Raw genomic sequence first — 23,338 nt, forward strand, 5'->3', positions numbered from 1 at the left:
CAGAGACTCCTTTGGTTGAATCCCTGGGTCGGGAAGATCCCCTGGAGGAGGAAATGGCAACCCACTCCAGTAATACTTGCTTGGAGAATCCCGTGGACTGAGAAGCCTGGCACACTACAGTCCGTGGGTTCGCAAAGATTTGAACATGACTGAAGCGACTGACTCATATGCACATTGACCCTCCAGTGGCTACAAAATACATACCACAGGCCTGTATGACCTGGCGCTTCCCACCTCTCCAAACTCACTGTGAGTCCCTATGTGCCAGTCACTCTGCCTTCTTTCCATTCCTGTAACCCATGTATCCTTTCCAGCCCCAGGGCCTTTGCACTTGCTGTTCTCTCTCTCTGAGATGCACCCCCTCCCCCATCTTCTTCCCATTATGGGCTTGGGAATCTCTCAGGTCTTGGCCAACATGTCACCTCCTTCTGAAAGCCTTCCTTGACTACACTTTCCATATAACTTACCTCACCTATTTTCACCTTGTTTGTGTCTCTCTGTCTCTGTAGCACTTGTCACAATCTGGATTTATTTTATTTATTGCCTTTGCTGAGTTCCCTCACCACGAGGACCTTGTCCTTCTTACTTAATCCCTACATCCCCAGCACCTGGCATGTGGCTGGCATGCAGAAACACCTCAATAACTATCCATTGAGTGAAAATTTCCATAAAATGGGCATAACAGTTGATCAAGTGCTTACTATGTGCCAGACCACGTATAAGCCCTGAACCTATTTATTGAATTCGAACAGGTAAGTGGGTGCATGACATGCAAATTCAAAATGTGCAAAGAATATTCAGTGGGAAAAAATTCTCCCTCCCACCCTTTTCTCCCAGTCCCTCATTCTCCCTCTCTGAAGACAACCTATGTTGCCAGTTCCCTTTTGGTCTTGTCAGAAATATTCTATTTAGGCACTTCCCTGGTGGTCCAGTGGTTAAGACTCCACACTGCCAACGCAAGGGCGTGGGTTCGATCCCTAGTCAGGCAACTCAGATCCAACATGCCGTGCAGTGTGGGCCAAAGATTTTTTTTTTTTTAAAAGAACTATTCTATTTGTCTAAAAGTCACCACTTAAAAAATATTTTTTCATGCAAATGACCGCCTACACCCTTCTGTACCTGGCTTTCTCCATTTAATGTGTCTGGGAGGTTATTTCTTTTTTTTTTGGGGGGGGGGAGGTTATTTCTGTAGCACTGATGGAAAGCACATGGTCCTGCCTTCAGGGAGTTTCCCTCCCTTCCTTTCTTCTTTCTTTTCCTTTCTTGCTCCCTCCCATCCTTTCTCTCCTCCTTTCTCTTTTTCTCTTCTTCCCTCCTTCCTTCCTTATTTCTTTCTTTTCATTTCATAAACATTTCCCCTAATATTTTATTATGGAAAACTTCAACATGCAGTAAAAGTGAAAGAGTTGTACTACAAGCAACCGTATACCCACCACTTATATTCACCATCGGTGTTTGGCTATATCGGGTTTGACACGTCTCTAGCCATCCCTCTATCCATCCACCCATCCACCCATGTTACTTTTGGAGCATTTCAAGGTAAACTGTGGACACCAGTACCACCCCATACGTCCTCCAGTGTCCTCATTATTTTTAGGGTATTTCACTGGGGGATGAACTATAATTTGCTTCATCAGCCCCTTGCTAAGGGACATCTAGGGGTTTTCTCTCATGTGTTACATGCTTAATACTCACTCATTGATTTCCAATGCACTCCTGAAAAGTAGGAATCCCTGCCCCGTTTTAGAGATGAGAGAGCAAAGACTCAGAGATGCTGTGTTACAGACATACACAGCTAGGAAGCTCCAAAAGCAGGTTGATTATTATTATTATTGTTATTTTAAAACTCAAACTCCTCTTAGGAATTCCCTGGCACTCAAGTGGTTAAGACTCCGCGATTCCATTGCAGGAGGTGAGGGTTTGATCCCTGCTCAGGGAACTAAGATCCTGCAAGCCTTGCAGTGCTGCCAAAAAAGCTTAAAAACTAAACAAAACAAACCTCCTCTGTGTCTCCTCTGTGGTTCTGCCTCTCCCTGCGCTTCATTGCCCCGGGTTCTTCAAGATGGGGTTCCGGCTTAAGTAGGGGCAGAAATGGTTGGGGTCAGGGGAGGGAAAGGGACCCGAAAACCACTTCCCAGCCACTTAAGGCAAGGCCTGCTGCGGCCCATGAGCCCCTCCGGGCTTGGAACACCCCTACCCTGGGGCTGATGACCGTGGTGTTCTCTCTGCAGCCTTCCCAGAGGAGGTGCCTGTGGATCTGAAGCACCGGAAGCTAGGTGAGCAGGGCAGGTGGGCAGGAAAGCGGGGGCCCCTTAAGGTTCGCACAGAAACTAGCATTTGAAAGTCGGGGTTCAGAGAGGCGAAGCCACTTGTCTGAGATCACACAGCAAGTGAGAGGCAAGGCTTGGATTCAAACCGAGATCATGATTCCATAGCCCCTTGCTCTGAAGTTCAAGGACTCCTGGGAGATTCCACTCCTCCTAGGAAGCCCCTCCAATGATGTCTCCCTCCTCTTAACTCCGAGTGAGAGCTGAGACCCCCACCCCCCACCCGTACCATCTAGTTCCACTGCGCCTGCAGGTCACATGTCTCCTTGCAGAGTATAGTCACCTCAGACCGGCTGGTTACCCAGGGTCCTCCCGCCCTCCTTACAGGCCCCATGCCTCAGTGAGCCTCTCCTCCACGCTCAGCATCCCCACCCCACTGCCCACCAGATGCTTCCTCCCCTCCCCTCCCTTCCTCTCCCCTCCCTTCTCCTCCCCTCTCACTTGGTTGTTTTTGCAAAGCTGGGGAGACCAGCCTGTCTGTGGGGAACTGATTGAGGAACGAAAGCCTCCTAGTCTGACAGAGGAAGCCTGGTCCCTGCCCTCAGCAAACTCTAATGTGATGGAGAAGTCAGGGATCCAGCCCACGAAGATGATGGAGAAATAGTCTCTGTCTTCAGGGGAGCTCCCAGTCTGAAGTGGGAAGGCAAGTGTCCGCCCTCCAAGGACTCGCAGTTAAACAGAGGAGATAAATTTCTGCCTCAGGCTGATGGGCAGTGTTGGGGTCTCTTAGGGTCCCTGGGGACTCAGTGACTGGCTGCAGAGGGTGACAGGGGCCTGGGCTAACAGGACTGCCCACCCCTAGATTTCCATGGTAGGAAGCGCTCAGGACCCAGCCATAAAGAGGAGGCTGGGGCTGGTGACTGAAATGAACAGAGCAGTTGCTGAAATGAAACCAGCTTCACCCAGGCCTGAGGACAGGTGTTTCCTTCCACTGCCAGCAGAGAGATCCACCCTGCCCTCCTCCACCCCCAAGAAGGCCCCTCTAGACACCACCCCCCCACCCAGATCTCACCCAGCCTCTAACACGCCCCCTTCCTCACAGCTGAGCCCCTCACCATGCCCGTGGTGACTGGCACTTTCCTGGTGGGGCCAGTGAGCGACTCCTTGGCTCAGCCCTGCCCGCCGCCTCCTGCTCTGTTCAACACGGAGCCAGCATCCAGCCAGACCCGGCTGAAGGACCCGGGTATGTTAGGGGCTCCAAGAGGGTGGGCTTCCCCGCTCCCTGGAGGTGCCCCAGGAGTGGCTGTGGCAGCAGGGACGGAATTCCTCCCCGCGCCAGTGTCTCCTCCACTTCTGTCCCAGCAAGTCCGGTCCTCGCGTCCCCATCCACTCAGTCTGTGCTGGAGAGTACGCCTGGGAGGAAACGCATCCCTGGGAGATACAGCAGGGAATCCCCGCCGGTTAGGGAATTCACCCACCGGCCCTGTGCTTTCATCGGTTGTCAGCTGAGCACCTTCTCTGTGACAGCTACTCTGCTGGGTGCCAGCAGCACCACCAAGGGCAGGCCAACACAGCTGCGGCTCTCTGGTAGACCCAAGCCCTTTATAAGGGAGTCAGATATTCACTGGGGCTTCCCTGGTCACTCAGACAGTAAAGCATCTGCCTGCAATGCAGGAGACCCGGGTTCGCCAGGGAGGGAATGGCAACCCACTCCAGGATTCTTGCCTGGAGAATTCCATGGACAGAGGAGCCTGGCGGGCTACAGTCTACGGGGTCACAAAGAGTCATGACTGAGCGACTAACACTTTCACTTTTTTTTCCACTAGACATTAACTCAGATGTTAATGAAGGGACTTCCCTGATGGTCCAGTGGTTAAGACTCTGCGCTTCCAACGCAGGGGAGTGGGGCTGATCCCTGGACCAGGGATCTGGGAACTAAGATCCCACATGCTGTGTGCGGTGCTGCCAATAATAATAATAATTTTTCTAGATAATTGAAATATATATATATATATATTTAAAGATTTTAATGGAGAATCCCAAATCACCTTCTCTGTCTCTTGCAGCGCCCCCTTCCAGTTCCTTGTTGAGCTGCCTGAGTCTTCCCGCGGGATCCATTCAGATTATCCCCACTCTCCCCACTCTGCCCCAGGGGCTCTGGCCGATCTCAGGGACTGGGACAGGGGTCTCCAGTATACTCATCTACCAAGGTGAGTGTGTGAACCCTGGGGTCCTCTGCCTGTGACCTGACTGCTCCTGTATCCCATGCCCCCCCCACTCCCACCCAGGTATTTGACAGGTGTAGCCTAGCACCTTTTCATGATCTTCCTTCCCCAGGACACCCTTCTCTGTCCCCATTTCCCAAAAATCAAAGCAGAGGAACAGAGCTCCTCAACATGGTCTGAGTGGACCCACCACCCACCAAATGGCTAAGTGGCCTTTTTTGGGTCACTTTCCCCCACTAAGCCTTCTTTTTTTTAAACAAACAAACAAAAAAACCCACTCTATATTTTAAAATCACGACATCATTGCATGCTAATTAACAAGCCACACAACAATAACACATACTTACAAGAGTTCCCGAGTCTCTCCCCCACTCTTTTGGTATACCGTTGTGAACAGTTTGGTATGCACGCTTGTATAGCTTTCTCTGAACTGCCTTGTTTCCAGGTCAGCAAAGTGGTCCCTGCTGACCTGCCCCGTTGAAGGGTTTTAGATTGTCCAAGGGAAGGGATGCGTTGGGCTCTCAGGGAGAGAGAATACACCTAGGAGAAGCTTCCATTTGATTCAAGAACTTCCTTTGAAAGTTGCTTGCCAGTCTTTGTATAATGAACTGGTGCTCCAGGAGCAAGAGATATCTAGGAAAACGAGCTCTGACCACATAGTGGGGAAAGTGCCTAGTAGTATTTGCCCTTAAGCTCCCTATGAGATGATTGTTCCCATTTCACAGATGGGAAAACCAAGGCTCCAGAAGCTAGCTGTAATTCCAGAGCTCTTTCCTCAACTCCATCCTAAAATGACTTCCTTGGGAAGTTTCCATCCCCTTTCTCCAGCCCCACAGCCCCACAGCCTTATTTGGAGAAGGGGTGACCCAAGTAGGCTCCTAGCTGATTCTATAGTCCTTTCCCATCTCCTGTAGGTGAGATGCCCCCGGCCAGCCAAACACCCCCGTCCAGCGACCCTGCTGTCCAGAGCCTTCCCAAGTCCCCAGACCGGCCTGGCTCCGCCAGCCCCTTTGCCCCGTCTGCTGCTGATCTCCCCAGCATGCCTGAACCAGCCTTGACCTCCCGTGCAAACCTGACAGGTAGGAATCAGCCTGACCTCTGAGAGTTACCAGAAATAGAACTAAAGGTTCTGGGGGAAGGAATTGCCTCAGACAATGAGATCCACCCACAGAGTTGCCTACAGGGACTGGCAAGTTGTGTTTGCGCAAAACAGGACAGGGTGTCCCGGGAGGTGGCTGCATGGGAGGGTGGGCGAGGGGAACAACAGGAGAATCCATGTCAAATCTCAGCAGCTTCTTACATGCAAGAAAATAGGCTCAATGCAGCCTGATCTGAATTGCCAGCAGAACCTGGAGATTTTGATTTCAGCATACCTATTATGATTTCTAAAAGACTGGTGAAAATTTTAAAAGTATAGCCGGCCAAATAAAGACATCTTTGAATAGGATACAGCCTCAGGTCACCACCTGGGGACACTCAGCCCATGTCAGCTCTGCCCTTGGCATACTCAAGGGACTGATGACCCAGAGGGAGGGAGGTCTCCGGGGTGCCCCTCACCGTAATTCTAACACTAGCTTCTTCCCCTCCAGAGGATGAGATGTCCCCCACCAAATGCCCGGCAGCTGACAGGGCCTCCAGCAAACTTCCCAAGTGGCCTGGTGAGTGGTGGCAGGGTCCCTTATTGTTGGCTCATTCATTCATTCTTTCACATGCTCATTTGGTCCCACCATCATCCCATCATTCATTCCACAAGTTACACCTACACTTAGAGAAATATTTACTGAGGACCTGTCCCCCATAAGCCCATACTATGTGTCAACATTTTGTTGTTTGCAAAGCTGGGAGAATGAAGGAGGGAAGGGTGGGTGACTGAGAGAATGGATGAAGGCAAGAGTGGGTGATGAGCGTGAGAGGGTAGAAATGAAAGGGCAACTTAGAGAACGGCCAGATGGCTGAGTCGGACTCTGTCCCAGATACACTTACAGACACATGAGATGTAGTCAAGTCGCCAACAACCCCAGTATGATCCGCGTTTTACAGGTGAGGAAACTGAAGCATAGTGGGGTACCTCACGTGCTCAAGAGAACAGTAAAAAGTTGAACCAGACACATGGATTCTTCTATCTTAGCTCTTAACACCCCTTCCCCCATGGCCTCCCTATGGTGAGCAAATAAAAGAACGTTAGCAACAAGGTCCTGCCGTCTAGCACAGGGTCTTGCTCAATGTTATGTGACAACCTCAACAGGAGGGGAGTCTGGGGGGGAATGGATCCATGTACATGTCTGGCTGAGTTGCTTTGCTGGGCACCTGAAACTATTGCAATATTGTTGATCAGCTATACCCCAATATAAAATAAAAAGTTAAAAAAAAATGAAGGCTAGTGAGTGAATGGAGTGGATAGATAATCAAGTGAGATGAGGGTATGACTGGGTGTAAGAAGGAATGAATGAGTGGGTAACTGAGTGAGGCCACTAATCAAGAAAGCGCTCAGGGAAGGCTGAGATGAATGGATGAAGAAGCTAGTGACGGGGGCCGGGCTGGCCTCACAGTGGCCAGTCCTGCCGCGAGCATCCTCCCCTTTCCCCCTCCCACACCCTTTGACCTGCGCAGAGAGCGTGGAGCAGTTCTACCAGTCGCTACGGGACAAGTACCAGGCCCAGCCCGCCGGCCCGGAAGGCACCCTGGTGGAGATGGAGCTGGTGAGGGTGAGGCTGGAGAAGAGCAGCGGGAAGAGCCAGGAGAGAGAGCTGGCCACCCTGGACTGGGCAGAGCGGCAGCCGGCCCAAGGAGGTCTGGCCGAGGTGCTGCTGGCTGCGCGCGACCGCCGGCAGCCGCGTGAGACGCGGGTGATCGCTGTGCTGGGCAAAGCGGGGCACGGGAAGAGTCACTGGGCCCGGGCCGTGAGCCGGGCCTGGGCCTGTGGCCAGCTACCGCAGTACGACTTTGTCTTCTGCATCCCCTGCCACTGTTTGGACCGTCCGGGGACCTCCTACCGCCTGCAGGATCTGCTGTCCTCCCTGGGCCCGCAGCCGCTGCCGGTGGACGACGAGGTCCTTAGTTACATCGTGAGAAGGCCCAACCGCGTCCTGCTCATCCTGGATGCCTTTGAGGAGCTGGAAGCCCACGACGGCTCCCTGCACAGCGCAGGGGGCCCCGGGTCGGCAGAGCCCCGCTCCCTCCGGGGGCTGCTGGCGGGCCTCCTCCAGCGCAAGCTGCTGCGGGGCTGCACCCTGCTGCTCACGGCCCGGCCGCGGGGTCGCCTGGCCCAGAGCCTGAGCAAGGCCGATGCCCTGTTCGAGGTGGCCGGCTTCTCGGCCCAGCAGGCCGAGACCTATGTGAGGCATTACTTTGAGTCAGAGGGGACCGCCGAGCACCAAGAGAGGGCCCTGGCGCTCCTGCGGGCCCAGCCATTCCTCCTGAGTCACAGCCACAGCCCCACCGTCTGCCGGGCCGTGTGCCAGCTCGCGGAGGCCCTCCTGCAGCGGAGTGGTGAAGCCCAGCTGCCCTCCACCCTCACGGGCCTCTACGTCGGCCTGCTAGGCCCAGCAGCCCGCGACAGCCCCCGGGGGGCCCTGGCAGGACTGGCCAGGCTGGCCTGGGAGCTGGGCCGTGCGCACCAGAGTGGCCTGAAGGAGGACCGCTTCCCGTCGGCGGAGGCGAGGGCCTGGGCTGTGGCCCAAGGCTGGTTGCGGCCCACCCCGGGGGCCCCGGAGACTGAGCTGGCCTTCTCCAGCTTCCTCCTGCAGTGCTTCCTGGGGGCCGTGTGGCTGGCTCTGAGCGGCGAAATCAAGGACAAGGAGCTGCCGCAGTATCTGGCCTTGACCCCGAGGAAGAAGCGGCCCTATGACAACTGGCTAGAGGGCGTGCCACGCTTCTTGGTCGGACTGGTCTTCCAGCCTCGCGCCGGCTGCCTGGGCGCCCTGGCAGGGCCGGCGGCCTCCGCGTTGGCGGACAGGAAGCAGAAGGTGCTCACGAGGTACCTGAAGCGGCTGCAGCCCGGGACGCTGCAGGCGGGGCGGCTGCTGGAGCTGCTGCACTGCGCCCACGAGGCGCTGGACCCCGGGCTCTGGCAGCACGTGCTGCAGGGGCTCCCGGCCCGCCTCTCCTTCCTGGGCACGCGGCTCACGCCTCCCGACACCCACGTGCTGGGCCGCGCCCTGGAGGCGGCGGGCCGAGACTTCTCCCTGGACCTCCGCAGCACTGGCGTCGACCCCTCCGGACTGGGGAGCCTCGTGGGACTCCGCTGTGTCGCCCGTTTCAGGTGGGGGCCGGGGACAGGAGAGGGGGCTCCTTGGCCTTGGACACCTACAGTGCGTCTTGGTGCTATGCCCAGTGCTGACTCTGTGGGGTGGTCTCGTTTAGAATGAATGGCAGCCAGATGAGGGCAGACGTGATTCCATCCTTTTTTATTAAGATGAGGAAGCCGAAGCTCAGAGGGGGACAGTAGCTTGTCCGAGGTCACACATCCAGGGAAGGACAGCATCATTCTTTCAACCAGAATGTGAAGACCGGCCTTAAGCCAGGCACTGGGCCACGTCTAGAATCTAAGACTGATCTGGGTTTGAATTCATTTTCTTCTCTCCATCCCTTGAGATGGAAACCCCATCAAGCCACCATTTTGTCATGGTGGGATTAAGGCCATAGCCTCCCTCAACCTCCCTGCCTCCATTCTCCTGTTCCACTCCACGTTATATTCCACCATCAGCACAGTCTCCCTAGAAATTGCATCTGATCATATTCCATCCTGGCTTCCAATCTTTCAGAGGCACCCTACCTCCCTCAGGATGAAGGAAAAATTCCTTAAATTAAGGAATCTAAATCCTTTGGTGATCTGTTTGATCATTTAATCACCAGAGGATCTCTTCCACCTTCCCCCTCAGCATAATTTAACCATGCAGTAAGGTCTACAACATTGTCCTTCAACTGAGAATTTTCCACTGAGCTTCCTGGTAGCCAAAGCAAAAAGGGAAATAAAACCATTGGGAGAGTTGAGTAAATGGAAGAAGTGATAAGGGCTTGAGTGGTCATGCAAGACTCTCTAGAGGAAGTAGGGGTTGTGTTGAGGAAGGAAAGTATCTAAACAGGTAGGAGGTTCCTTCATGGAGCTGCTCGCCCACCCCCATCATGGTCTAGCCTGGTCACCGTGCCTGGGTCTGAGGCCCTTCCTTCACAGGGCTGCGTTGAGTGACACTGTGGAGCTGTGGGAATCCCTGCAGGAGCGTGGGGAGGCCAAGCTACTCCGGGCGGTGGAGGAGAAGTTCACCATTGAGCCTTTCAAGGCCAAGTCCATGAAGGATGTGGAAGACCTCGGCAATCTCGTGCAGATCCAGAGGTGAGGGGGAGGGGGCATGGGAGCTGGTCCAGGCCGCACAGGACTTAGTATTAAGTTCGTCATGAGCACTTCCAGTGCCTCCTCTTTTGGGGGAACCTCCCAAGCCCCTCTCCATCCCTGGGCAATGACCATCTAGAACCTCTCACTGTGGTTGCCACCCAGGCATCTATCACTGTGTCTACTTCAGAACTTGCCATCATAGACCCACTTCTTTCCCAGCTAAATCTAAGGACACACTTTCAGGGATGTCCTCGGCAGTCTGGTGGTTAAGACTCTGCCTTCAAATGCAGGGGACGTGGGTTTCCCTGGCCAGGGAACTAAGGCCCCACATGCTGTGAGGTGCAACCAAAATTTTTTTAAAAAATAAATAAATACAGCCAAGGGGATATTCTCTCCTGCTAAGTGTTCATCCAGTCACACAAGTGACACCAAGGCCAACTTTCAAGGCAGCCAGGACCAGCATCCCCATTTTATAGATGGCAGAGGTCTAAGGTTGAGAAGGTGGAGGAGATATGACTGCAGCTGTCATCCCTCATCTCTTCATCATGCATTGTTTGAGCACCTACTGTGCTCTGTCTGGGGTGGGTGTGGGTAATGCCTCCTCTAAGGCTCTTTTCTGTGAAACATACAGTGATGCCTTAACAATATCCTTTTCGGAAGTTCTTTTCTTTTTTAACAAGGGGACAATAGGAGCCCAAGGAAGGCTGTTCTTCCAGGAAATTCTGGGCACTGGGGCATTAGGACACGGAGGAAGGGGCTCAGTGACAGTATGGTGCCAACTCTCCACTAACATTGCCTGCTCTCTCCAGGACAAGAAGCTCCTCTGAAGAAGCAGCTGGGGAGCTCCCTGCTGTCCGAGACTTAAAGAAGCTGGAGTTTGCGTAAGCCAAGGGGTAGATCGTCTTGGGTTCCCATGAGGTTTCTCCTCCAGCATTAGCTAGGCTGGTGCCACCAGAATTCAGATCAGCCCTCAGAGTCATTCTTAGCCTCTCGTCCCACCCCCCACCACTCTGGAAACCAGCTTCCAGCAGCTGGGGCATGGCCGGTCCAGGCTAGTCCTGGAGGGTCTCATGGGGTGAAGATAACCAGCCCATTTGCTGGTGAAGATGCTCATTTGCATCCACTCATTCAACAGATCTATTCCTATGGCTGAGGTCACTGTTCTCAATCAGCTTGCTGTCCAGTGTAAAATTACCACCTGCTACTGTGATTAGTGGCTGGAAACTCAAGGGCTATGAGAATGCAGGCTTAGGGGGCTTCCTGAAGGAGGTAATGGAAGTATTGAAGCTAGACAAAGGAATAGGAATGACCCATGCTGGGTGGAGAAATTGTTATTATCTCCCCATTGTACAGAAGCAAACCCTGAGGCCTAGAAGGTGTAAATTGTTTGTCCAAAGTCACAAATGTCAGATCAGCCAGGCTGGCTCTTGCTCCAATGCAGGAAAAAGCTAAATTTGTAGTTGGATCTTCTTAGGGATCTTAAATCATCTGATGATTAGGAAGGAATTATTAAGCACCTACAGTGTACTCGGTGCCGTTTGTATGTAAATCTCTTTAATTTTAAGAGCTGGGAGATAGTTATTATTGCCCCCATTTTACAGATGAGGAAACTGAGGCCTAAGTGAGATTAAGTAACTTGCCCAGGGTCCTCGACGGGGCACCCACAAGCTGCCTGCTCCTCCTGATCATGGCTTCCCTGGCCCTCCAGAAAAAGCCAAGCATTTCTTCTTTTGAACAGAGAAAGACAAGATGCCAAATTTGTGCAGAGGTAAAAAAAAAAAAAAAAGTGTTGCTGAAAAGAGGAAACATATGAAAACAACTACCAAGGGCCCATTCTGGCTTTGAATTATTTTCAGCTTCAAAAGCCCCTAGCTTGAGGTCGGAACTGTGCTCTGGGGAGCAGCAGCCGTCGGGTAGAACACAGTCCAAAACCCGGAGGCTAGCCACCTGCAGGCCAGAAGCCCCGAGAAGTTCTGAGGAAAGGAAGGAAGGAAGGAAGGGACTATTTTGGGCGTCTGACTGGCAGGTACCATGTCCAGTGCCCTGTCGGTCTCACCTGCCTATCGATGAGGCCGCTCAGCCACTCGGGACCCCGCAGGGGCTGTGCTGGTGGACGCTTCTCCTGATTCAGGCCCCCTTTACCTCTTCAGCCTTGCCTCCTGCAATCTGCAGCCACGTGCATCCTCTTGATGGTCCAACCCCTGGGCCTTTGCACTGGCTCTGCCTACTGCCCAGGACTCTTTTCCCCAGGTGTCTGCATGGCCCATGCCCACACTTTTCTTCTGGTTTTCAGCAAGAGAGATCTTTTCTTTCTAAAAAAACTTTAAAAGATATTCACTTATTCATTTTATTTGGCTTCCCCAGATCTCAGTTGCAGCCCGAAAGATCTTTGTTGCATCATGCGGGATTTTTCCTTGCGGTGTATGAACTCTCTGGTGGTGGCACGCAGGCTTCATTTCTCCATGGCGTGTGGGATCTTAGATCCCCCACCAGGGACTGAGCCTGTATCCCCTGCACTGCAAGGGGCAGTCTCAACCACTGACCCACCACGGAAATCCCTGGGAGAGGCCTTTTCTGGCTCCCGTATTTGAAAGTACAATTCTGCCCCGCTTGCGCTGGACTTTTCTCTGTATCTCTTATAATCTCCCGTACCAGACAGTTTGCCAGTTTCTCTGATTATCCATCTTGCCCCTTGGTATGTTAGCTCCACAAGGGTTTTGACTTTTGTCTGTTCTGTTCATGGTGATCTGTGTTGACAGGTTTGATGGGCCTGGCACCCGATACGCAAGCAATATTTGGTAAATGAATTCCTTAATCTTTTCAAAAACCTTCTAAGACTAGGACTAAATTTGAGAAAATGGAGACTCAGAGGTGAAGGGATTTGTCCAAAAGGTCCCAGAGAAGCTAAATGAAAATTGTTAGTCACTCAGTCATCTCTGATTCTTTGTGACCCCATGGACTGTAGCCCACCAGGCTCCTCTGTCCATGGAATTCTCCAGGCAAGAATACTGGAGTGGGTTGCCATTTCCTTCTCCAGGGGATCTTCCTGACCCAGGGATGGAACCCAGGTCTCCTGCATTGCAGGCAGATTCTTTACCATCTGAGCCACCAGGGAAGCCAGCCCAGATTCAAATCAGCTTTCAAATCACCCCATCTCATGACCTTTCATTAAGGCTGGTGATTCCCAGACTTTGGGGTTTCAAAGATTGAGAATATTTTGAAGTGAATTTCGGTGACTCTGTGCAGTTACCATCTTTTAAATTTATATCAGGTATGCTCATTCAAACAAGTGAAATAACCACTGATGGCACCATCATTTTATCAAAAATGAAACATTATAATGTCAAAAAAGTTCAAAGGATATAATTTCAGAATAAAAGATGGTTGTTTGCCTTGAGTAATTTAATCATATTTTAAAAAAGAGAGAGAGAGCCCTTTGTTGTCTTTATTTTTCTCATTCCCTTGAAGCCTGTTCTAAATGCCCATCCAGGCTATGTGGCCTTATGTGAGTTAGCTAACCTGTCTGTGCCTTGGTTTCCCCATCTGTAAAATGGGGCTAAGAAGGGCTCCTAGTTCAGAGTCATTGTGAGGATTAAATGAGATCTGAGTGATGAACCCGCCATATTCTTGGCATATAAAAAGTGCTCAGGAAATGGTTCTGTTTGTTATGAAATAGCAGTGGAAAATATGTAAGTCATCTTTCTCAGGGCTGGAGGTGGTTCCTCAGGCCAACATTTGGGAACCATTTCCCCAGGCCAGGGTGAGAGAAGGGCGCACATGGATGATGACAGGAGTGAGGCCTGGCTCCCCAGGCAGAGGTGGAGGCTGAGGAGCCCCTAGCTGGGAGCCCAGCCGGCCTCTTGAGTGGGTTTGTGAGATCTGCCTGAAGTAGAAAGGAGCGGGGTCCCAACAGGTGGGGCAAGGACGAGGTAAGGTCTCAGGGGGGCCTGCCTTCTGCAGGGTCAAATAGCAGGCCCATGGCTGTTTCAGGGTCTTGACTCTGCCCTTTGCCTCCTAGGCTGGGCCCCGTCTTGGGCCCACAGGTTTTTCCTAAACTGGTGAAGATCCTCGAGGCCTTTACTTCCCTTCAGCACCTGGAGTGAGTATAAACCCTGGAGTTTCTCCAAACCCTGGCCCTGTTTGTCCCTTTCTCCCTGCTTCCTTAGTGTGGCTGGTGTGAGTGACTGGATGCCCCCACTGCAGGGAAGGGACGAGAGATGGAAACAATAAAAAGAAGTTGAATCCTTTTGTGACCTTTGAGACTCCCCCTCTTGTGCTGCTCCCAGCAACCTCACGGGGGATGTAGGGGTGAGGAATGTGATCCCAGTTGTACAGTTCAGGTCTTGAAAGGTTGGGGCACTTGCCCCAGCTCATGGGGCTCCCAGAAAGAAAAACAGAGATTCAGGTCCATGGGGAGTCAGAACCTTGTCCCCTGATTGGCCACCTGGTGCCCCCAGGTGATGAAGACGCTCTCATATTCTCGGAACTCAGCTGCATCTGGCCATGGTGTGTCCAGGAGTGGGGGGATCAGAGGAGGCTGCTGCTGGGTTGGAGGGTGGGGGAGGGTCACGTGGCCTCTGGGGTGCTGTCTGATGCCCCCCATCTGGTTCTACCTGCAGCCTGGACTCGCTGAGCGAGAATAAGATCGGGGACGAGGGTGTCGCCCAGCTCGCCACCACCTTCCCTCAGCTGAAGGCTCTGGAGACACTCAAGTGAGTGGGCTGGGCTTGCCCTTCCTGCTGCATTTGTCCCTAGAGTCCCACCTTTTAATTCTTTCATTCCCTCATCCATTCAGTCATGCAGCTGTTTAGTCATCCACCCATCCATTCACTCAGTCAGTCATTTCTTTAATCAGCCGTTCTACTAATTAATCAACAAATATGTAAGAAGCATCTATTTTGTGCAGACGCAGTTCAAGGCCCTGGAGACCCAGCTTTAAGCAAAGCAAAGTCCCTGACCTCCGGGTTCTTCTAGGGAGGGGACACAATAAACCAGCAAACAAGAATCCATAATTGTGACGTGTGCAGTAATGAATGTAAGCAATGTCTCATGAGAGAAAGTTAGACCGAGGGCGAGACAGGAGAGCTAGGTTAGGATTTATCTGTAAAACATTATTAGCAAGATAGTGAATTTTGATTTAAAAAAAAAACTGTTCTGGGTTTGAGGGAGTGGGAAATGGATATGAGGCAGGAGGGTCAGCATGATTTCTTTTTACCGAACCTAGAGGGATCGTTAAAATTCATGCACACTCTATTCCACAACTGTGATCAAGGAAGCCACAGGATTCACCAGAACCAATTAGGGATTTCCTTGATGGAGGGACACTGAGACTTCTTAAGTAATTTAGAGTGTTTAAGGAAATAATGTGAGTAAGCGAGATTTCACTCCCACCTTCCTTCCTTCTTTCCTTCCCGGATTCCTCCCTCCAGCTCCGTCTCAGTCTCCTGCCTTCCTTTCCTTCCTTCCTTTGTTCCCCACTTAAGTATTTTCTGAGCACCTCCTTGGCTCTAGGCACACGTTTACAGTAATGAACAAAACAGATCCGACCCCTTACCTCAAGGAGAGGAGCTCAAACAAATAATGTGAGCCCTCACGTAATGACAGTCCTGAAAAGTGGTCCAGAAGGAAAAGAAGAGATGCTATAAACTCATAAAACAGGTGTGGGAGGAGTGCAGTCTCTCTCTCACCTGCATCCTCACCCCGTCATCCTGCTCAGCTTCAGCATGTGACTGCATCCTCTTATTGGTCCAGTTTACCCACAGTACCCTCACAGAGCTCAGCACCCAAGGCTCTCATCCAGGTGGGCTGCCTTGCGTTTGCTGCCCTGGGCCGCCCTGTGAGAAAGAGGAGGTCCCCAGCTCTGCGCGAGCCTGGGGCACGAGCGCTGGTGGGTAGGGGCATTCAGGTTTGGCCCTGAGCCCTCCCCCTTGTGGTACCCCTGCAGCTTGTCCCAGAACAACATCACCGACGTGGGTGCCTGCAAGCTGGCCGAGGCTCTGCCCGCGCTGGCCGCGTCCCTCCTCAGGCTGAGGTGAGTGGGGTCCCCATCCTTCAGGTGCTGAGCTGGTGGCTGGGGGGTGGGCAGAGAGCCCCCTTGGTTACCGGCTGCGAGGTCCCTGGAAGCAGTCCCTACAGGCTGTTCTGTTGGGTTGGTGTTGCACAGTCTGGTGGGGGTGGGGAGTGGGGGGCCTAAAACCCACCATGAACACACCCCGCTGGAGTTGGGCGATGCCACCACCCTGGACAAGAGGGTTAGCAGCCCCCGGAGGAAGGGCAAATTCTGGGCAAGTTGTTTTCTTGCCGAGTCTCTGTTTCCTCATCTGGAAAATGGGTACCATCTCTATGGCCTACAGAAAATGCTTGGAGCAGTGCCTGGCTCTGGTGCTTAATAAATATTAGTCCTCCTTCCCAGGGGATGGCAGGACTGAGCCGTTTCTGGAGTCCAGGGTTAGTGATTTCTAGAAGGCTGACTGTGCACAGGCAGCCGTGGCTGGCTCTTGTCACTGACACTGGTCCGTGCCTACACTGCCACCTTCTGGTGAGGCTTGGAATAGCACATCTTGCTTTTGATTACTTCCAGCCTGGCCCCTGGCCTTCCCCTGTGGCTCAGCCGGGAATCTGCCTGCAATGCGGGAGACCTGGGTTTGATCCCTGGGTTGGGAAGATCCCCTGGAGAAGGGAAAGGCTACCCACTCCAGTATTCTAGCCCGGAGAATTCCATGGACTGCACAGTCCATGGGGTTGCAAAGAGTCAGACATGACTGAACGACTTTCACTCACAGCCTGGCCCCTGGTGGTACCCGGGACTGATGGTCCTTCCAAGTCCATTAGCCTTCCAGCCAGGGTCCCTGCGTGCCGTTGCATAGGTTGTGTGCCGTGCAGCTTCTATAGTCTTTGTTGGCACTGCCTAGAGTTGTGAGGGCATCTAAGATTCTGGGCCAGAACCTGTGCTAGGAACTAGAGATACAGCTATGAACAAAACCAGCACAGGTCTTACTTTTGAGCTCCTTGCATAATAAATAAGCAAATGACTAAACAAAGTAAAACGCTGATTCATGCTGGGAAGGAGGAAACTAACAAAGGCCAGGGAGAGGACAATAGGGAGGATTGAATTCACCAGGGAGGTCAAGAGCTCTGAGGAGGTGACCCTCCCCCTTCTGTGGGATACTGTCAGAAAAAAGCATTCCAGGAAGAGGGAACAGCAGATGCAAAGGGCCTGAGGTGGGAAAGAGGTTGAGTCCTTCGCCAGAAGTGGGGTGGGCCCCTGTGGCTGGATATAAGGAACTAGGGCCAGAGGGTGGGAGATGAGACGAGAGAGGTCAGGGGAGGCCAGACCATACAGGGAGGCCTTCGCAGAGTCAGGAGGGAGACTGGGGGTTTTCTGGTGTGAATGGAGAAGCAGGTGGGGCCGGTGGGGGTGATATGTGACCTGACTGACACTTTAAAAAACCTCGTATTGGGAGTTCCCTGGTGGCCGAGTGGTTAGGATTCTGGGCTTTCGCTGCTGCGGCCCAGGTTCTATCCCTGATTGGGGAACTGAGATCCTGCAAGCTGCACGGCACGGCCAAAAAATGAAAAAAAGAAACCTCGTATCATAAGGACTTTAAGATGCCTTCCATTGGTAAGACATCATGAAGAGGACAAAACGCTGTTAACTAAAGGATGACATCCTTTGATTATCAGACACATCCTGATCTCAGTGATTTTCAAATGTGAACATGTACATCTTGGCATCAGTGGAATATGGGAAGAATCCTCTCCCTGTGGGGGGAGGAAGGGCCCCCTGGGTTCTAAGGTCCATCCCAGGAAGGGATTGCAAAACCTCCCCCTGCTTCCTGCCCTGGTACCAGCCGACTCACGACATCAGGGCTCCCCGGAGTTTAGCTTGAATCCTCTTTGCTGCAGTGTAGACCTGCTGCTTTTACAGGCAGGCCTGCAGTGTTGCCCTGAGGCCGGGTCAAGGCAAAGTCATGGCCTTGAAATTAGAACCGCGGCCACACCTGGCTTGTTAAAAAGACTCTTGTTAATGAGGCATCGGCGACACCCGTGGTTCTATTTTTGACACTGCTGATGGTGACTGAGTACTCTATAGAAACCCGAGCCTGCCCAGTGACTCCGGGTTTCACTCTCCCCTGCCATATCCCCAATGCCGGGCACACTACAGTAGCTGATATAACCTACAACCCCCCCGGGGAGATATAATAACCATAGTTAACAAGTCGTTCATTCCATGTGTCGGGCCCTGTTCTGGGTGTTTTACCAACACTAACTTATTTACTTCTCCCCATTATTACTCTAACATGCCCATTTTATGGAGGCGCAAACTGAGTCACAGGGATGCTGAGTAACTTGCCAAAAGTCAGGCAGCAAGCTGCAGGACTGGGATTTGAACTTGAGATGTCTCTGGCAGGAAGCTACCTCCGCTCAGTCCTGCTGCCTCCCCAGACTCACTGAGTGACCACGGAGAAGTTACTCAGTTTTCCCCTCTGTCACATGGGGCAGCAGTCCCAGCTGGTGGGTCTCCCGCTAGGCCCCGAGCCCCCCAGCACCCCCGGCCCCTGCTCTGACCTCTGTCTCCCACAGCTTGTACAACAACTGCATCTGCGACGCGGGAGCCGAGAGCCTGGCGCACGTGCTTCCGGACATGGTGTCCCTCCGGGTGCTGGAGTGAGTGTGGGAGCCTGGGCAGTGGGGCAGGGCTTGGGAGGACCGGGGGTCTCTTGCTGGCATCGTGGGAAGGGCCGGTTGTCGAGAGCGTGGTGCTGGCCTTGGTCTGGGGCTGGATGGTCCCCGGGGCCAGGATCCACAATGGCGCTCTCTCCCCAGCGTCCAGTACAACAAGTTCACAGCCGCTGGGGCCCAGCAGCTTGCCGCTGGCCTGAGAAAGTGCCCTCAAGTGAAGACACTGGCGTAAGTCTTGGCCGAGGCGGAGGGGGCGTCAGCGTGGGGGTCACCTGAGCTCAAATCCCACTCGCCCCTCTCCAGCGTGTGATCTGGGGCAGCAGACATGTCACCCCACTGGCCTCAGTCTCTCTTCTTTTTTTTGGCTTTAGCTTGGGGGATCTTAGTTCTCTGACCAGGAACTGAACCCAGGCTCTCAACAGTGAGAGTGCTGAGTCCCATCCACTGGACTGCCAGGGAATTCCCTGGCCTCAGTTTCTTCATCTGTAAAACGGGAGTGATAATAATATTTAGTCTGAAGCAGTTTTGTGGGGTCTAAATTAGTCAAGATACTTAAGACAGTGTCTGGTCCATGGAAAGACTCAATATAGTAAGCCGAACAATACGAAATCACTTTTATCTGTTGATCTATGTGCTGTGCTGTTCTTGGTCACTCAGCTCTGTCTAGCTCTTTTCGACTCTTTGTAACCCGCCAGTCTCCCCTGTCCATGGAGATTCTCCAGGCAAGAATACTGGAGTGGGTTGCTATACCCTCCTCCACTGTTGACCTATACAATTGTCAATTTCATATGATTCAGACTTATTTATTATTACATCACTATGATGTCCAGTGTCCAATACTATACTTGATAATCTTTCAAAGCACTGTTGTCTACATAATCACTCACATCTTCTAAGAAGAGTAGGGCGGCTCTTGGAAGACTCATTATGCAGATGTGGAGAATAAGGCACAGAGAGGTTAATGAACCTTTCTGAGATCACACAGCAAGTTCTCAACAGTTGTGGTTCCATCACTCAGCCGTGTCCGACTCTTCGCAACCTCAAGGAGTGCAGCACGCCAGGCTTCCCTGTCCTTCACTATCTCCTTGAAGCAGAATCAAGTTTAAAAAGGGGGGGGGGGTCACCAGACTTCTGGTGTCCCTGTGACCCCACACTAAGCTGGGTGGGAGGAGGAATTTGGAGGAAGCCTGCCTTGGGGACTCTGGACCACCCCCAACCTCTGAGCTGGCCTCCATGTGCCATGCCCCCTCACAGGATGTGGACGCCCACCATCCCCTTTGGCGTCCAGGAGCACCTGCAGCAGCTGGACCCCAGAATCATCCTGCGATGATCCAGGCTGTGGCTGGGAAAAGGGAACTGAGGTGAGCTTGGGAGGGGAGGGCCCCGGGGGGCTTCAGGGACAGGGTCCTGTGAAGTCAGTATCCGGAAACGGTGGGCGGGGCAGCAGCTAGGAGCTGGGTGACCCCTCCTGGACCCGTGTTCTGTCGGCCGCCCCCCTACCCCGCCTCCTTCTCTGCTGGGGTGTCCTCTAAATGTGCTGAGGGCTTGGGCCTTGGGGATCCTCCCTGTGGTCAAGTCTGGGGCCCTGGGGAAGGACAGGCAGGTCAGCGTGCACACCCCGCAGCCCTCAGCCCTGGAGGGTCTTCCTTCACAGATGCCCCGGCTAGCCTGGCTGCTATCTCAGTCCTCGGGCTGCCCTGTTGCTCGGCCTTGTCCTCAGAGGAATTCATTCTACCGATTTCTGTGCACGTGACTGTCCTCTTGCTTCCATGCGCCCCCTCCCCCGCCCCGACCTGGGATGTCCCCTTCTCCATCCCCACACCCCTCCCATCCCCGGGCTCAACCACGCTCTCGCCGTGTGCTGACCTGCCCTGTCCTAAAGCTTCCTCGTCTCCCCCCTCCCAGCCTCCCACAGCACGCTCTCCGAGGACACCGACTGTGCTGGACCCTCGCCTGGTGCTTTGGGGACACGGCTTTTCTCGGCCTGTGTCCCGTGGGACGTGGCATTGTGATGCCCAACCCCGGTGACTCAGGGTCGGCTCCTGCCCAGCTGGAGAGAGGACCCACTGCCTGCTCTGCGGACCGACCCCTCCCTCGGTTCCCCGGGTGGATGTCAGCCCCGCTCAGCCACCGCGGCTCTGGCAGGTGGGCGGGCGCCCGGGGGCCGCTGCTGAATGCCCGGGAGCCCTGAGGCATTCCCAAAGGACACTGCAGACAGCCGTGGCCAAGGCTGGGGCGATGGATGAGGCGGCCACATATCTGCCTGCCCAGGTCCCTTGTGGCCTGGGGGGAAAGCACATCTCCACGCTGCTCTCCTAGCAGGACCGGCTCCAAGGATGCCTGTGAGCATCATCCAGCCTGTTCATTCCCAAAGCGCGACCACTGGAAATTCTCGGCAGCTGCCTTCTGTCTCTGGGACTTACTGGTTTGCACTGACTGTTTTGGCCGAGGCCAAAGCTAGGCCTGGCCAGATGCACTCTTTCGCGAGTAAAGAGATGACGATATACACTAACGGAGGAGGGGCGGGGCCATGGCCTGGACCACATTTGCCTTTTTGCCTCCATTTCCTGTTTGTTTGTTTTTTCCACTACATATAAATCTGTCACTTAATCCCATGGGCAGGTCCTGAGTTTATGTTGTGATTACTAAATTTGGGGTGCACACTCTTCTGGATAGCTAATGCATCACAAGCCACCCTCAAAACGTAGTGCCTTAAAACAGCACCGACATTTATTCTGCCCTTAAACATCTGTCTTTTGGGCAGGGCTTGGCGGGGACTGCTCGTCTCTCTGCCCGGCTCCAGGTCAGCCTGGCACCTGATGCTGACTGGGGGCCTCGGTACCTCTAAGGATGTGGGGCGGGGGCCTCTCCATGTGGGGGCTTCCTCACGGCCTGGAGGCTGGGTTGAAGGGTGATCATGCCATCAGGAAGAGAGGTTGGGAGGGGGAGACAGAGACCACGGTGAGAAATCGTGTCCTTTTTGTAAGCCAGCCTTGGTTGTCATGCAGCATCACTTCTGCCATATTCTACGGCCAGTTGACCAGGACCCTTGCTCTCCTCCCCTCCCCAGACCCCTTCAGCCTCCCACCCCCACTCACCCACCCAGCCCAACACACACAGCAGAGTCCACTTTGGCTCCAGTCCTATCTTTGGGGAAAGGATTTTCTCTACGGCTTCCTACCCTTCATTGGAAAATTCATGACTCGGCAGTCAACAAGGCTGAAGCACTGTGAGCTTTACCCTGTATTTTCCTCTGCCTCTGCCCCGCCACTCTATCCTGGGAGTCGCTGCTTAGCTGAGCTGGCATTGGGCCCTGGCCATGGCGAGCCTGGAAGGGACCTGGAAGCTTTGCTGTCTACAAAGAGAACTGCCAGGTTGGTTGGTGTTTTTCACTGGAGCGTGGCTTGCTCGGTCAGAAACCCTGATTTGGGACAGCTTGGCTCTCTCCTGGTAGCTGTGGGAGCTGCCTGTGCCCTAGTCTGGTTGCCTGGCTTCCAGATTCTCCCCCTCTTCCCAGCAAGTAGGGGTTGAGGGTCAAGAATGTCAGAGGGATTCTGATCGTGCTGTCTGGCTGGACGTCCTGGCAGAAGGGTGGTGCCTTCCGCCTTAGGGGAAGCCCCCTAAGGAAGGAAGGCCCCACACGCCGTGGGGGCTAAGGGCCTCTGGCCTTGTACCGGGGCATCACCCCTCACGGGGTCCCTGCACGTGTGGGCTTTGTGGACTCCACGGGACTCCCACATGTGCAACCATAGGAAGAATCTCCTTCTGATCCAGGCATCTATAGCACCCTTCAATCAGGCGAGGTGGGCATGATCATCCCCACTGCTTTTGATCTGTTCACAGGTGACAAAATGAGATCAGAGGCTATAATTATTCATAGTGACGACTTTAAATGAGAGATGTGTGCGTGGATGGGTCTTCAGTCATGCCTGACTCCTTGTGACCCCACGGATTGTAGCCCACCATGCTCCTCTGTCCATGGGATTTCCCAAGCAAGAATACTGGGGTGGGTTGACATTTCCTCCTCCAGGGGATCTTCCTGACCCAGGGATGAAACTCATGTATCGTGCATCTTCTACATTAGCAGGCAGATTCTTTATCACTGTGCCACCTGGGAAGTCCTATTTATTTTTTAAGGCATTTAAATTGTGTGTGTGTATATATATATATGTTTATATATATATATATATATATATATATATATATGTTGTTGTTCAGTCGCTTAGTCATGTCTCTTTTTTTTTAATGTCTGACTCTTTGCGATCCCGTGGACTGTAACCCACCAAGGCTCCTCTGTCCATGGGATTTCCCAAGCAAGAATACTGGAGCTGGTTGCTGTTAGGAAACGCCGCGGGAGGAAAAAAGCCGCCTCTAAGGACCGGTGGTAAAGGCCTTTATTAAGCGTCGCTCTCAGGCAGAACTCCTGGGGGCAGGTGAGTGAGGAGACAAAGGGAGTCTGCGAGGTATGAGGGGTGGGGAGGGGTTTTATAGTCCGGGCAGGCATCCAGGCCAGGTCTTTTCATATAAGGAAGAAAGCGCGGGCTACAGCGGTGGTCAGTGTCCGAGGGCTCTATGTTGGTACCTGATTGGACCAGGCTGCAGGGGGCCAGCCCCTGGAAGTTTAGCCAGCCTCCGGAATTTGCCTTGCAGCACTTTCCCGGGGCATGCCCCGAACTTTCATCCCGGCCTTTTTGTTATAGGACAAGGGGCGCCGGTTCTCTCTGGCTATTTCCTGCTGAACGGGGGTGATGAGGGGTAGGGGCCAGCCGGGACGAAAGGTCAGCTTATGCAGGATTGTGAAGTGGGTCTATGTCTTTTTGATTGAGTCGAGT

General features: G+C 53.3%; 1 protein-coding gene across 6 annotated transcripts in view; it reads left to right on the forward strand.

Moving 5' to 3' along the window:
• The window catches only part of CIITA (class II major histocompatibility complex transactivator), a 56,338-nt gene extending 35,217 nt beyond the window's left edge, over positions 1-21,121 (forward strand). For 4 of the 6 annotated variants that reach the window (XM_043914304.1, XM_043914307.1, XM_043914308.1 and 1 more), the window contains 15 exons: positions 2,232-2,276; positions 3,370-3,510; positions 4,334-4,477; positions 5,407-5,571; positions 6,082-6,150; positions 7,103-8,753; positions 9,666-9,824; positions 10,634-10,705; positions 13,843-13,923; positions 14,444-14,536; positions 15,769-15,855; positions 18,408-18,491; positions 18,651-18,734; positions 19,761-19,867; positions 20,412-21,121. In XM_043914304.1, coding sequence (XP_043770239.1) covers positions 2,232-2,276; positions 3,370-3,510; positions 4,334-4,477; positions 5,407-5,571; positions 6,082-6,150; positions 7,103-8,753; positions 9,666-9,824; positions 10,634-10,705; positions 13,843-13,923; positions 14,444-14,536; positions 15,769-15,855; positions 18,408-18,491; positions 18,651-18,734; positions 19,761-19,836 — 2,951 coding nt within the window. In that variant the 3' untranslated portion in view covers positions 19,837-19,867; positions 20,412-21,121. The remainder of the gene's footprint in view (positions 1-2,231; positions 2,277-3,369; positions 3,511-4,333; positions 4,478-5,406; positions 5,572-6,081; positions 6,151-7,102; positions 8,754-9,665; positions 9,825-10,633; positions 10,706-13,842; positions 13,924-14,443; positions 14,537-15,768; positions 15,856-18,407; positions 18,492-18,650; positions 18,735-19,760; positions 19,868-20,411) is intronic. The other 2 variants (XM_043914305.1, XM_043914306.1) reach the window with 2 other exon arrangements.
• Positions 21,122-23,338: the final 2,217 nt, after the last annotated feature.

The sequence above is a fragment of the Cervus elaphus genome, chromosome 10, assembly GCF_910594005.1.
Source record: "Cervus elaphus chromosome 10, mCerEla1.1, whole genome shotgun sequence".
Lineage (NCBI taxonomy): Eukaryota > Metazoa > Chordata > Mammalia > Artiodactyla > Cervidae > Cervus > Cervus elaphus.